Raw genomic sequence first — 15,455 nt, forward strand, 5'->3', positions numbered from 1 at the left:
TCTGATATAATGCAGTGAACGTTATGCACTGTATTTCTCTTCTATTCAGCATTTGTACCCACATATAAAGGAGACTTTATTCAAAAGTATAACTTCAAAGTAACTTTAATGACATTTATACAATCACAGAACATAACACAATACCAATAACAATAATAATATAGCTCATTAAACTGCATGTCTTACACAGACTACTACATACTATATTCTTATTTTACAAAAGTAATGACTTTATTTGGCTACATCTGTGAGTATAAGATCTATTCTGCATCAACAAGGCATGCAACATTTTGAAAATTCAAGGCAAACAACATTATTTGGAAAACGTAAGTAGCTTTAATGGAAGAGTTTGTTTCCAAAGTAGGCCTACTTGTACACCCAGTTTGAGGACAATTTTTTTTTCTCCACATGGCTTTGTTTTAATTTCCAAAGAAGCAATGCCAGTGAGAAATCATGTGCAATACTGGGGCCCTAATTGGCAAAAATAAATGGAAAAAAGCAAATATCAAGTACAATAATTACACCTGTGCTTCTCCTGCTTAGACATACATGTAACGTCTGCTGTGTAAAAGGCAACTCTATCAGATGCCAGTTCTTTGTCAAAATATTTGAATGTAAGGAATCAGACAGAGTTTATCTTTGACTCTGATGAAGACACAGCAGCATTAAAACATTAGTATGTTTGCACAATTAAATGCTGCAAATGAATCAGTGTGCTGAAGTCTCTGTTTTTCCCTTGGGAGTTCTTTGAAAAGTTTTTGTTTTACTTATAAGAGAGGGTTCTTTTCATTTTCAAGCAGTAAATATCTCCTTTACTTTTAATTTATCAGAAAAGTCACAAAAATGCCTCACATTGCAAAAATACAAACAAAGCTATGAAAGCTATGAAAATAACCTATAAAAAATAATTTGTGATTACCTCAACTCTGGCATGTTTCGGTGCATATTTTTTTACATTCTTCCCAACTACAAATACATACACAATTGTAGTAAAAAACATATTTTTGTAAATATTTTGCATTTATTTCTACAAATTATTATCAGAGGTGTTTGCTTGATGACAAACACTTTTGAACACTGGTAACATCTATTGGATTTACAGTTCAGTATGACATTTAAATGAATGATCAACTATTTGTTCATCCTATCATGGTATCTGGGCATTTAACCCCAAAATAGCTCAGTGTAAAACAATTCAATTGCACGACACAAAGCCTGACCAGTTTTCATACAGTTGTTTTCCCATTTAAGCCTCCATAAACCCAGATCTAGTCACTAACTGGCACTGGGATTCCTCTGAATCGAGGTGTTCTAAGCAGTGGGTCTGTATGATCATCTCTCTTTGCTTCAAGCCACCATGTTGTCATATCCCCCTTTCCCTGTTGGGTCAAGAAAAATGAGATACAGGGTGCATGAGAGAGAGAAGAGTCGTATTGCACAGCATGTGTGTGTCCCTTTGAATTTTAAATAAAGCCATTAGGGTCTGAGGGGGGCACAGAGCAGCAGCTGAGGCCACGTCTTAGCAAGACATCACATGTGTCAGCAATGCATGCCTTCTACCTTGGGACTAAGAAGTAAACCCCTCCCCCATAATTACACTTGCACCATCCAAAAAGAAGTCTTAGGTTACAATGCAAATAGAAGCCAGTAGAACTGGATAATATAAAACTTTTCTGGAAAAGAAAGCAAATGCCAGACACACCCAGTCTCTTTTCACTCAGAGGGAAGTCTTAAATTTCCTGTGATCTTTTCGAATCTCAGCCTCATAAATCCTTTGTCACTTTCAGTCACTTGGATTTGATTATCGTTGCAGCTGGAATTTGCTGAACCCAACCTTCTCTTCAGTGTTTTGTGTCGAGAAGTATGTTTTCCAAGTACAAACTAAGCTACAGAACTGCTACAGGAAGTTCAACACACGATTGTTCTGCAGATGGTTCTGGATTTGCCACTACAGCCTGTGTAATATCTCAACTTTCTTAGACACAGGTTATATATAACATATATTTGAATATATGAATATAATGTTACCTTCACAGAAAGTGTTCCTCTGCATGTCAGAATGTAACCTCTGAGTGTGTGAAGCAGGTTAGCTGTGGCACCACTCACCTGGATCTTCAGTGCTAAAAAAACACACAGCATGTGATATCACATGATAATATGAATAATGTGTGCCGTGTAGCATTTCTGTCTTTTTGCGTTATCTTGGTGCGTCATCATGTGCAAAATGTACTGCACGTTTGTACTCAACATGTACTCAGTTTTTAAAACTTTGTTAAAAGAAATCAACATTATTTGTATGACACATTTTGCTGCACAAATATTACATTTCAAACCAAGTTGGCCTATTTGACCTAGTATGAAAAAGATTAATTAAAATTAGTATGTGTTGTAAAGTGTGAAACAAAGTATCATCATATATAATTTACAGTATATTGTTATATTATTGATTGATTGTGTCACATCATTGTAGTCACTTTAATACAGATTGCATGCAATATTTATAATATACAATATGATTGGTATCTATAGCTTAGTACCCCACATGTTACAGCATGACAGTCATGTACTAAAAATTTTGTGCTATACTAACTTTCATAATACATAATACAAAAAATACAAGGCGGGATAATATCTGTAAGGTATGTCTGTAGTGTAAGACAAACTGCATATACATGTTTATATACCTACCAAGTATGTATTTGGCATATTTTAAAACATGACCCTTATAATTATTTGCATAGTGACTTGCAAAATGTACTGTACTGCGTGCACAAACCTCACTCTAAAATTGGGATGACTTAGCTTTAGCTTCATCTCATATTTAGTTTAAAATTACATTTATCGCCTACAATATGGGCCTACAGTCACTCAGTGCTTTTGCTTTTCCATTATCCCACAAGCTTAATGCAGAGGATCAGGTGCTTGGTGAGCACATTCTCCAGTCCAGGTGAGCAAACACAGAGACAATCCTGTTTGGCACAATAGGAGCAGCGGCAGCACAGGCCAAAGGCTGATTCTGAACTGCCATTGAAGCCAGTTACAAGAATACTGCAGATGAACTCTTGAATCAGTGCAGTAATACAGAATACACAAGTAATGTTGGAAGGTAAAAATTAAATTAACCTAAGATTTTCTGAGACCAACTGTTCCACTTTGAGACATTAATTGGATGACAGGCAGTGTGTCTAATCCTTCATTACCTTCACTTGTTGATTCCATGCGTGACGCTGTGTTGACAGTGTCTCCAAATAGGCAGTAGCGAGGCATTTTCGTGCCAACCACACCAGCCACAACAGGACCTGGCAGAATAAACAGCAGTGATTGTGAGTAATAGCCTACTTGTGGTTGATAACATTGTATACCGTAAAAATGTCAATTGAAAGCAGAGTCCCAATTAGACGCCTGTCCCTTTTACTGGCCTGGTGTGGCTACACATTGTGACAAAAAAATGCAGGTTTCAATTAGACGCCTGGTCTTTTATAGTTATATATATGTTCTTTGGATGTCTAAAACCTCTTGAAGCCCACCAGGTCGCCCACTGGAGCTGGTCCTAAGCTGCTACATAGCATATACAAATATGAATGTTACTTATGTCCATATGGAGATGCTACACATCGTTAGATGGAATGAATGCGCCACAATTCAGTTGTTCAGTTCATTATAGGGGAACCATGAGCACCAAAGTACAATTCATTCAGATTTACTGGCATGATATGCTGAACAAGAAAGACGAAAAAGAAGTGGTGGTTCCCTTTGAAGAGGTCATAAAGTCAAAATGCGTCCATATCATGTTTATTTATATTATATTATATTATTATTATATATTTATAAAAAATAATCCATGTTGAAATAACTACAGTAACCTTTGTTTTTTCCTCCTTACCTAGGTAGTCCGGTATTATGATATAAGGCTGTCTCTCTGAGCAAAATCAAATGACTCATCAGTCATTTGATGATAATTGAATTGTTATTTGTTTGCCTAATTTTTATTAAGTAAGTAATTAAGTAATATTCATATTGGTCTAAATAAACAATTTGATAGTATCCTTTTTCCCAGCTTTGCTGAGCAAGATTTTTGTGGTAAAGGAATTAAAGGCCTGTCCCATAAAGACACCTGTCCCAAATATAGGCAGGGTGAGATCACTGATTAAAGCAAATAAAAGCCTGGGCTATTAATTTAAGTTTTATGGCATATGACATTGCAGAAACATGATAATGTATCTGCGGAAGAGCCAAGTGCAATATTCAAATCGCAGAAGCTGCAATTTTAAGGTAAAATGTGTGACAAACCAGCATTATAATGAAGTATTGTAATGCTGCAGAGATGCTCCGGGCTACAAATCCTGTTCTCCAGATGTAAGTAATATGTTTGTTTGGTACAGATTCCAACAAATGTCACATCATCATGATTGTAATAGTTCTTTCAGTGAAAATGAAAATGGTGATCCAAATACGATGTGATCCACTAATTGCGAATCACAAACCCCTGTTAAATCTGTCAAAATTATCAAAAAATTGGTTTTGTACAGAGGTCAGGCTGGACATGTGTTCAGACACCTTTTTGAACCAAGCCATTTTTTTTACTTTATCAAGTATGTCAGTTTTTTACTTACAATACATATAATTGATATTGTCAAACTTTAGTGATGCAGGGGTGGTGGACTGCCCTCTTTTATCATGACCAGACCTTATTGAAAGTATTGTATTAGCTATGGTCCTGCGTGTGAAATAGTACACATTTTTGAAAGTTTAAATTCTTATAACAAATTATTACCTATATATGCTTACAGGTTGTTCCCTCTGTCACATTCTGCAACATGTAACCTTTTTTTTTAACTGGAGCACTCTTTGACTGGGACATGGTATGTAGTCGGATAAACTAATAAATTGATGCTGGATACAGATTAGATGTCTACAGTACCTGAGTGGATGCCAGCTCTTATCTTTAGCTGTGTGTTGGGTTTGTGGGGGATCTTAAAAGTGTGGCAGACACTGACCAGATCAAGAGCCATGCTGGCTATCTCTCCAGCATGATTGATGCCATTTTCTTGAGGGACCCCAGAGACTACCATGTCTGGATGGTTAGGCATTATTTCATGAAAAGAGACAGGAAGAAGGAACAGGAAGAGGACGAGAGAGATGAACAGATAAAATGTCAGAACACAACCAGATACTCCTCCGACAGTAAATCAGTTATGGTTTTGGCTTTTGTATCATCAATTGCAGTTGTTTATGTGCCTATCTTTCTTTTTTTTTTTATCCCTCTACTGTTTTGTCATTATTTTCAAGATGAGAAAGAGTTTTTTTATGGTTCTTCATCAAAATAATGTATCACTTTGAGTTTATTATCCTTACTTACAAGCATCGCCTATTGTCTCCACTTTGTAGACATCGTAATTGTCAATAATGTCATCAAAGGTGGTGTAGAGCTGGTTGAGGAAGTTCACAACCTGGTGGGGAGTGCTGGCACTAGACAGCTGAGTAAAGCCGACAATATCACTGTCACAGGGGAGTAATACAGTGTTAGTCATCTATAGTTCTACAAATGATCTTTAAAAAAAAGTAAAGTAAATTGCATGAGACATAAAAACATGCAAAGGGGAACAAATTATGAAAATTAAATCTAAATATATCCCTGTTAGTGAAACGCATTTATGTTATACTGCAGAGAATCTAAAAATGAGCAAATGTCCATTAAAAAACAAAACTGTATTTAATGAACATGCTGTACACAACACAAACCTGAAGTAGACAGTAGCGTTGGAATAGCTCTGTGCCTGCGCTGTCCGACCTTGACGAAGGTCATCAGCCACCGGTTTTGGTAACATACCTGCACAGGGATTTCATGACTTGAAATAAAAATGCCCTGTCTATGGGACATAGAAATGATGATGGTGCTACTTCTGTAGCACTAGATGGCAGTGTGCACATTTTACTGTGTTCTTTAATACTTCCAAGATTTACACTTCAAGTGTAAGTAACTCATATGAATGATTTACTGACATTAAGAGTAACAATCCTTGAGCAACTTTTCATGTGCTGCACTAAGGCATGCAGATATTGTAGATAATAAATGTATTAGTACCCATTTTATAGTTTACTTCTCATCACCCCTTTCATAATGAGCTTCATTTCTAGTCCTGCTTGTACTACATATTTCAGTGATATCTCTGCAACACCACAAAGACAAATTCCTAAAAGCTGTACTTCAATTATTATTCAAGGATCAATAATTAGAGCCATACAACCCTTTCACTCCACACTGTTATCCTGACTTACTGTATAACAGCCGATCGGTCCTCTGCTTCTCTTGAAGAAGGTCTTGTGTTCTCTCAGCAACTATGGCTTCCAGATGTTTGCTGTACTTCTCCATCTGTAGTTAAAGAAACCCTGTTTGTGCCTGGTTTTTGTTTTTCTTAGCATTTGTCTTTGAAACACTGCCCTGTTTGGGAATCGTAGGTTTTCATTTCAAAAAACGTTACATCATATTTATTATATTTCTTGTATCATTCATGATACATTTAATGCATACTATGCAACTTCACCCAAATGTTTTCCACATTATTTTATGTTTTCCACATTATTTTACCATATTTCTGTGGGTTATTACCAGGTTCATCATCATGTCCACAGGGCTGACTTTGTGTGGGTTCATTTTGTTGAGCGTCTTCTTCACCTGCTCAAACGTGGGCCTCATGGTGGCATTATGAGACCAGCACTTCTTAATAAGCTGTTCAAGTGTTCCAGAAAAGAGAGCAGCAAATCATTGTCTAATATGTTTATACACTAATATGACATATAATACTAATCTAACATTTCCAAGGTTTTGCGTTTATTCAAGATCCAATTCAACAAGAGAGTAATTAGTTCCACTATCACATTTCTCACTATACAGATCTAGCAACATTTATAACATTTGCACATGTGGCAGACCTCATAGTAGTCTCCTTGACTGGGACAGTCAGTATCTGCCTTCCCTGCTTTGAGTTCAGGCAGAGGGGGGCGCCACATGAGATCCATTCTCACTCCCTCAGGCTGGTCCTGTAAGAGAGGACTGCTGGTTACAAAGCAAAGATCAAAAAGAAGCCGAAAGGTTGTAATCTACAGAGAAGGCTCTTACTGAAATGAGGTCAGTGCGAGTTGCAATCTCAAGCAGAATCATAGAGTAGCTGAGGAGAGGAGGGAAAAGCAGAGAAAGGATATTATTTTCCTTGCATTTTCCAGTGCAGTTACTAAAATTCAACAGCAACACTTTTTATATGTATGAATAAGCTTGCCTGTCCACCATAAAAAAATTCCACATCTTTAATTTAACTTTATTTAATTTAACTATAATTAACTGCATATATGGTGTCACGCAAACACACCTGTAGACATCTGCCGCTGGTGTCATATTGGAGCTGCATCCCTGCAGGACTTCTGGGGCACAGTATATGCGATTTACATCCAAAAAATTGAAGCCACTGCTGACGGCCTCAAAATCCTCCTTCCTGTAAGCTGTGAGCCCATAATCTGAAGCCAAACACGAAAAAATACAGAGTACAGTGACACAGGATGTTGTTTTCACTGTAATAATAACATTGCTGATGGTGTAGGATGTGGCTGTGTAGTGAAATGACTCCTTTAGTGTCATATAAACTGTGTATAAGTGACTTGTCACATGTGTAATTGCTGACAACAGAATATAATAAGACAAAAACGATTAGACTTGACTTGGCAGGTCACAAACTTAAACTGTGGACAGGATGGTATTTTGTCACCTGAGATTTTGCACACCCAGCGGTCATCAATAACACAGTTTCTGGAGTGAAGTCTTCCATGAAACATCTTGTGCTGGTGGAGGTAAGACATTCCGCGGGTGATGTCAGTCGCAAAGGACAATCTGCACGAGGAAGAAACACTACTGTTATTGTTTTAAATCAAAGGTAAAGGTCTTGGCACATAACAAAAAGTACACTGGGTCATGCTACAATTTGGTCTAAAATTAGTATTTTAGTCTTTTCTGTGACAGATTTTAGTGTGATTGTTGAACTGTGGTATAAAATATTGGCTCTGGAAAGGAGGTCTTCCAAAATCTGACATTTCCAGCTCACATTTCCTCAGCATAATACATTTTGCATTTCATCCCATCATCTGTGGGCCAGATATCTGTGGAATTTAAGAAACACACACCACAAAATCTCTCATCTAACCAGCAGCGAGCGGTTAGATGCGACTATACCATGATCTTTAGCTCCTAGGTGTGAGTATGAACTGCACAAAAAGCTAAAATAGGCAAATAAACGGCCATTTACACAATGCACACAACCAGTAATGACAGATCTATTGGTGCTACAACTGCTACTAAGATCAAGAAAAAGAAAAACAACGTACAGATCAGAAAAAAATTAAGCTACATGGGATTTTTCACACCTGAAGCCCCAGTTGATAGGGATGTCATCATTCAGCAGGACATCAGACAGGCTTCCTTTGGGGCAGAACTCTGTTATGATGCTGACGTAAGGGACTTCAATGGATCCACCAATGAACTTGCATAAATTGGGGTGGTCCAGTTGCCTAACCAATTTGAAAAATGACACAAGCTGCAGGAGTTGTTCTTTCCTTTGGGAGACAAGACTTTATCATGTCAGCAAAATACACGCTGTGCTCTTCCTCTGCAGGCTGTTCCTCACCTTACTTCTTTCACCTCCTTCCTGATGGTTTTAGAGAGGGTGAAATGTTTATTCTGGATGTGTTTCACTCCCACTGTCCTTCCATCGCTGCAAGACAGTTAACATCATCAAGTCAACTTAATCACCTAAATACAGAATACAGATTTATTTATATAGGGAATTGTATTTTACTGCATTGTACAGTACATAAAGTAAATTTTACACTGCCACTACGGTGCATGTGGATCCATATAGCCTTGTCTATAATTTACTGATCCATAAAGCAAATTTTTAAAAAGTGTTTTCGAAATGAAACAGTGAAAAATTATGATTCATGAGCATTTATATGAACTAAAAATAACATTTCTCACTAGATGCCTCGCTGGATAAAGCCTTGTTTAAAGGTGGTGTTGACTCTGGTACAAACGGTCACATTAGTAGTTTGACTGATGGTGGAGTTATTGCTCTTGATGTGCTGCAGGCTGGTGGTGCTGCCCAGGCCCACGTGGCACACTTTACCTGCAGACACCAGACAGTTAGGTACTCATGACAAACAGTTTACTGTCAATTCAAGAATAGTGTTGAGAAATTCTATTATGGTGAGTTATAAAAATAGTAAAATCCAGTAATTTACATAGGAATGAAATGTTTTTTAATTGGAGGGAGTAGAGAGGATAAAACATCCTTCAGGCCTGACCCCTTCTTACTTACATAAAAATGATGGATCTGGGACAACAGCCACACCCTTTTTGTTTTAAAGTAAAAATTAAAGTGATCCATTCCTGAATCACACTGAAGTCTTGAACGAAAGAGCTAGTCTAGAGCGTTAATGTAAGTAAAGCTTTTTGTTGAAATATAGTATCTGTAAACAGGATCTATTAACAACTTCAACGTGAGAAATTTTACCAAATATTATGCTCTTGTAGTTTATGATCCAGCTTTCATCCCAAAACATCCTCTGTTTCTGGTACTGGAGCCACTGCCAGGAGGAAATAAAGATAAACATCAGTGTGTGTGTGTGTGTGTGTGTGTGTGTGTGTGTGTGTGTTTTGCACAGACTGACCACCATGGTTAGGATGAAGCCGCTGCTGAAGAGAGCAACTGGAAGCCCGATGGCCACCTTAATAGTGATGGACATCGGGCAGATACCACAGTCTGCGGGACAGTTGAGACAGTTCTCGTCCACCTCACAGATGTCATCCCCACACACTGAAACACAATCACACAGTTTACGTTTTTCAGTGAATGAATGAATTCAGTGGGCGGAAGAAGGGGTCATTTACTTCAGCAAAAGTACCACACCCTAAGTAAAAGTCTCGCAGTAAGAATTCATCAAAGTAAAATTCCAGAAGTTTTAGCATCAAAATGTATTAAGCAGATTGGTTTATTTCAGATTATATTACAGTGTACATTAGTTTAATGTTGCAGCTCATAAAGATCGGGCTAACTTGAACTAGTTTATATTGCTGGGTAGCATGTGAAGTTCCCCCCGGGGATCAAAAAAGTCTTATTTTATCTTAACTTTACCTAACACATAATGTATTTCATGATTACATTTTGTGTTAATCTGAATCTGCAAAGTAACTTGTAACTAAAGTTATCAAACAAAAATAGTGGAGGAAAAGTATTAACTAGCCAACAATAGAAACATTCAAGTAAAGTGCAAGTACTTGAAATGTTTACTTAAATACAGTCTAAGTAAATGTACTTAGTAAGTAAAAGTGTAAAATTGAGTTTATTATTGCAACTCAGCTGATAGTGTAGCCCTTGTTTTGAAATGATGGCTATTCTACCACAAGGTCACACACAATTTCACCTTTCCACTATTGTTTATGTACAGGTTCATGATGTAAATAAGCTTGTGCTAGTAGTCTTGTTGCCTGCACCAACTTATTTACCTAGTGCATACTGCTAAACACCTCAATGATGGTAATGTTGTACACATATAGTTTTACCATGGCTGAGCATCAGACGCACTACTCAGCATATTCTGTAGGATTCAGCACATCAGCCAATGGAAACCCTATGAGTGTTAGCATACTGACCTTGAGCACTGACAACAAGCACTTTGGACTCCAGTGCGGCGTGCATCTGTCCTATTTTGATATGAGCAATGACTGAGGTGACGCCCACATGGATCAGCACCACCTGTATGAGAAGACACAGTGAGAGAAGTTAAAATGCACTTTACTGTGAGGTTTCATATTATATAGTATTATTAGTCTCAGCCAACAATTATTTCTTATTTTTTGGTTTAGTAGTGTGTGTGTGTGTGTGTGTGTGTGTGTGTGTGTGTGTGTCAGTCATATAAGGAATTGTTTGTTCTCTTACATCTTTTTAGGATTGTATAAGAGAATATTCTGTCAGTTTTTCACCACAATAACACACATATACATGAACACATTTTTGTTTTGTACTTATAAATTAACATTCATTTCATTTGATAAGCTGCGACCCAAAGTATGGCTTTCTATACTTGTGTAATTTCCTACTAACTGACAAGTAATTACAACCTGCTGCCATGTTGTTTTGTGAACCACCATCATAACAGACCACAGGCTTCACTTTGATCAAACACATCACTTTTGTGTTTTGCCTGGGTGCAATACGAATTATATTCAGACAACAAAGTTAAAGTTGAACATCTGACAAAAAAATTGTTTTAACAGTAGTGGATGATTGATTTATTTTTATAATACTTTTGGTCTGGGTGTGTAAATAACGCATAATGGAAAAACGTACAACGTATTGTTGTAACAGGATATGGGATACTACAAATGTTCTCCAAAACTCAACATGTGTTAAAGATTACCCACTCTTTTGACGAGTTTTGTTTGGGTTGGCTCACCTTTGAAGTCCAGTATTTCTGAGGCATCTTGCCTGCTTTAGACACAGTGTGCGTCACTATTTTACCATCGTCAGGAATCCATGGGCCACAGATCCCATCTTGTTTCTGTGAAGAGACAAAACAACAGTTTGGAGAGGTTTTACTCCTCAATGTGCCCTCTAGACGGTTCATTCATGTGATAGTAAGTGCTGATATTTGAATTACCCTCATTTTTTCAAGTTGTGCGCTGACTCAATTAAAATTGACCTTGATGTACTGTAATTTATCATTCTAACAATAATTATATGTCTTTCAGGCAGTGATTTGTTGATGGGTAATGTTTTGGACATTAATACAACAACCATACACTGAAAAACACATTCATTTTCATTTCTTCACAAAGGTTGCAGCTTCACCTTGATTGATTTCAAAGTCATTGTGCCTTGAGAGCAAATCTGGAAGAAGCAAATTAAATAAAAAGCAAACAAAATAATGACATTATCCTAAATGATAGATATCAATATGCAGTATAATGCACTCCTAAAAAATACATGTCCCTTAATATTAAAGATTTAAAGATATATTTGCCCACTTTAGTTTTCTTATTATGAGGAGAAGGTGATGATAATGTGGACTGTGTTTGGTGAGATGAAACCAGTGTTGTGGAACTTACTAGTACTGGGTACTCACCATGAGGCCGAGAGGACAGGAGTGGATGTTGGCGTGATACACACAGCAGTTCATTTCATTGGCATTGTTCCAGTTTTCCGGGCAGTCATGTTCATGACAGAACGTCTTTGCCTCTGATGCAGTACTAGAAGGGAACAAGGGTGGGAAGACAAATACTTGAAATACTTAACTCAACACCCCATGAGCCTATTCACAAAGGGAGATAAAACAAAAGCCTGATGATCAGCTGACCTTTCTTAGAGCCATTAGCCTAAATTAAGATAAAAAATCATATTTAGTTCTGGTGATGGATCGCTCAGCAATAGGTAATTGATTAAATGTAATGTCTAATTAATTGTAGGCTAATAGTCGTTTTTCTTTTTGTCGTGTAAGTGTATTGAGACACTTTGTGATGGAACTGTACACTCAAAAAAAAATCACTTACTTACAATTACTCACTTAAAAATGTTTACATTTTGAAGCTGTTTGCCAGTGTGTGTGCGTGAGTGCATCCTGCATTGCCGACATTTAGAATTCCAGGAGTTTATGTAACACTCTTACCTGAACTGGAAAATCTTGTTCCTGACTGCGTATTCATAGAAAGAATCTGAGGCCGTCACTGTGTACGAGACATTGAACTCTTCCCCATTGGTTACTTTTTCTGGAGGACGCTGCACCCAGGCCATTTCCAGACCTGTGTCAGCAAACATGCACAGCGCCAAAACATATAGCTACTTTCAAACAGTGCACATATGCGTGTAAGGGATACTGTGTATTGTATGATTCTGTTGGGCCGCACCTACTAAGTAACTGTAATTAATTCTGGACTAATGCTGTAAACGTTGTCTCATGCCTTTTCAGCCACAAGAGGAAGACCATCTGATTTTACAGTAAATCTACAGATGAATCACTCAAAACAACTGCCATGAAACACTCAAACAAACAGAGACCCAGACAGACAAATAAATGTATAAAAACTCACCACCACAGCTTATCATGTTGAAATCATTTGGACTGTTGATCGGCCAACAGTCATACTCTGTGTTGTCCAGATCATGCCAGCAATTTACTCCCTGCAGGTGAGACAGGAAGCTTCTTTTATGTAAAGGCATTTCTTTTTGGTATGTGTAAACAAATTTGAAAAAACCTAATGTGTGTAAAGTGTTAAGTCAAGGTCTGGTCATGTGAGTTAATGAATTAAATACACAGTTCCACCCTGTAAAGCCTGGATGGATTTCAGCCAAGATGATAAAGAGTCAAATCAAACAGCAGCCGACATCAACTTCACTAGCAAAAGAACTGTGGATAAATGTAAGTAAGAATCACAGTATAGATTGATTCTAGGTTGTTTTATAAACTCGGAAATCAGCCCCACATGAAGCTGGAAAATAGCCTGCAGAAATAAGCCTGTGACCACATGCCCTGCAGCAACAAGTGTTTCTGACAAGGCAACAAAAGCAAGGGGTGTTCCTCAGCAATAAATGAAAATGTGAATATGATACACGCAGTTTACACAAAAGTTTATATTCCTTCCTCTGTGTAGTACAATCACAGGAAAATGCATCTATCCCTGTCAACATTTCACATAATTATGCAGTTCATCAAGAGGTTAACCTTAAACATCTGTGGCTATTAGTCCACATTTCCACTCTGAAATTAAACATGTTGTTGTGTTATATTTGAAAATCCTCTACTAAGTGAGAACTTACCAGCAGGAAACACAGGTAAAGGGATGCCACTGTCTGTAGAGCCATGAGGAGGTTTGCTGCTGTGGCTGGACACGCTCTGAACTAACTAGCTGAGTGAACGACCAAATCTGTGCGTGCATGTGTGTGTGTGCGTGTGTGTGTGTGCGTCTATGTAAGGGTTTCTGCGCAGTCACCTCAACACAACCAAAGTAACCTTCCCCAAATGTGTTTCTTTCTGAGGCCCAGCCACACCCTTGTCCCTAATTGTCCAATCAGCAGAAGAGGCTCTTCAATCACAGTTTGATCACTTATTTGTTCTTTCGCTCACCTTCACTGTCCTACAGGTCATAATCACCCAGAAGTCTCTGCTGCACCTGAACTGACCACCAGGGCACCTTTTTCTACTGTTTAGGTCTTCTGCATCATCTAACTCCATCTGTACTATCTTAAATTAGGGGTATTTATAGGGGAAACTGTATCAACTTCACAATTAATTTGAACATTCAATTTATTCTTCCTCAAAAACGTGTCAACAGGAAGCAGTTGTTGAGGTTACAGGTGCCTGACAAGTAGCCTAACCTTTTTCTTGGGTACATTGGCAACACAATACGTTTGTTTTACAAAAAAAAAATTGCTTTTTCCAGAGCTTTCAGATTTTTTTCTTCCTTAGCATTTTACTCAACTATGATTGCTCAGAAGTCCAAAGCGACTTAAAATTAAGTACATCTGGCAGAAGAAAGTGAAAAGGCAATAGACGGCTGTCGGTAGAGTAAGGATGTCACTAGAGCAACTTTCAAGCACTGATAATTGCTAGGGGTTAGCCTGCTGGTAGACAGCAAAGATAGCTAGGCTAAGGTGCTACACAGTGCTAAGTAAGCCTACTATTTTTGATAGCCGGAATTTACAAACATACAAGTGCGTTTTTTGGGAGGTGGGGGGGTGAAGTAGGGAGGCAGAGTCCAGGTAAACTCTTAACAAGTGAGTCTTGAGTCTCTTGTGGAAGCAGGTGAGTGTCTCCATTCTCTCTCCCATTGCCCGTGAGCTTGTTTTACCACTGTGGCGAGCCAGTGGCAGTCATGGAAGAGGGTGGTCACATGACAGCTGATCAAAGAATAAGTAAACAAAACAATAAATATGAGCAGGCATGTTATGCCGTCTTTTTATGTAGTTTTCCTGTGTATTGAGGTTTGATACCCACCACCACATTACACTCTGATCACTGGAGAAACACCACCTGATTCTGTTCAACAGTGTAATATAAATATAAAAGCTTATGCAATGATTAAGTTGTAACCATCAGATAGCCTGTATTGTGTATAATATGGCCAGCACCTTGCATGACAGCTCCCAGCCATTGTTAAAATGAGTGTGTGTTATTGGGTGAATGAGAGGCACATTGTAAACACTTTGGATAAAAGCTATATACAAGTTCAGTCCATTTCTGATTTACAAATGTAATAATTTGTAATATGAATTCATTCATTATGACAATGTTTTGTCAGCATGTGCAGTGAAACTTCTTTGCCCCCATTTATCAGGTATACTATTGTGTTTATCACGGTGTTCTGCTGAAATCCTATACACTGGATAACCATGTATCCTGTAACCTTGTAGAAACCA

The 15,455-nt window shown here is 37.8% G+C and overlaps 1 protein-coding gene across 1 annotated transcript; it reads right to left on the bottom strand.

Moving 5' to 3' along the window:
- Window positions 1-89: 89 nt before the first annotated feature.
- Window positions 90-13,250, bottom strand: LOC119900644 (atrial natriuretic peptide receptor 2-like). The gene is made up of 22 exons (XM_038715786.1): window positions 13,130-13,250; window positions 12,709-12,841; window positions 12,169-12,292; window positions 11,500-11,604; window positions 10,697-10,799; window positions 9,715-9,860; window positions 9,558-9,630; window positions 9,023-9,170; window positions 8,673-8,759; window positions 8,413-8,556; window positions 7,761-7,882; window positions 7,368-7,512; window positions 7,121-7,169; window positions 6,934-7,041; window positions 6,611-6,730; window positions 6,280-6,373; window positions 5,743-5,830; window positions 5,360-5,499; window positions 4,922-5,074; window positions 3,201-3,299; window positions 2,029-2,120; window positions 90-1,379 (listed from the first exon to the last, which is right to left on the bottom strand). The coding sequence occupies exons 1-22, from the start codon at window positions 13,143-13,145 to the stop codon at window positions 1,269-1,271; spliced, it is 2,400 nt and encodes a 799-aa protein (XP_038571714.1). The 5' UTR covers window positions 13,146-13,250; the 3' UTR covers window positions 90-1,268.
- Window positions 13,251-15,455: the final 2,205 nt, after the last annotated feature.

This window comes from Micropterus salmoides, unplaced genomic scaffold (genome assembly GCF_014851395.1).
Source record: "Micropterus salmoides isolate LMB-PRFRI ecotype aquatic unplaced genomic scaffold, ASM1485139v1 Ms_hic_scaffold_13, whole genome shotgun sequence".
In the NCBI taxonomy this organism is placed as follows: Eukaryota; Metazoa; Chordata; class Actinopteri; order Centrarchiformes; family Centrarchidae; genus Micropterus; species Micropterus salmoides.

What these genes read in the sequence shown, in the direction of transcription:
- LOC119900644 (XM_038715786.1), bottom strand. An exon ending in AGAAATACTGGACTTCAAAG is followed by an intron (nt 10,800 to 11,499) that starts GTGAGCCAACCC and finishes CTTCTCATACAG; the next exon opens with GTGGTGCTGATCCATGTGGG. An exon ending in CTCGCACTGACCTCATTTCA is followed by an intron (nt 7,042 to 7,120) that starts GTAAGAGCCTTC and finishes CCTCTCTTACAG; the next exon opens with GACCAGCCTGAGGGAGTGAG.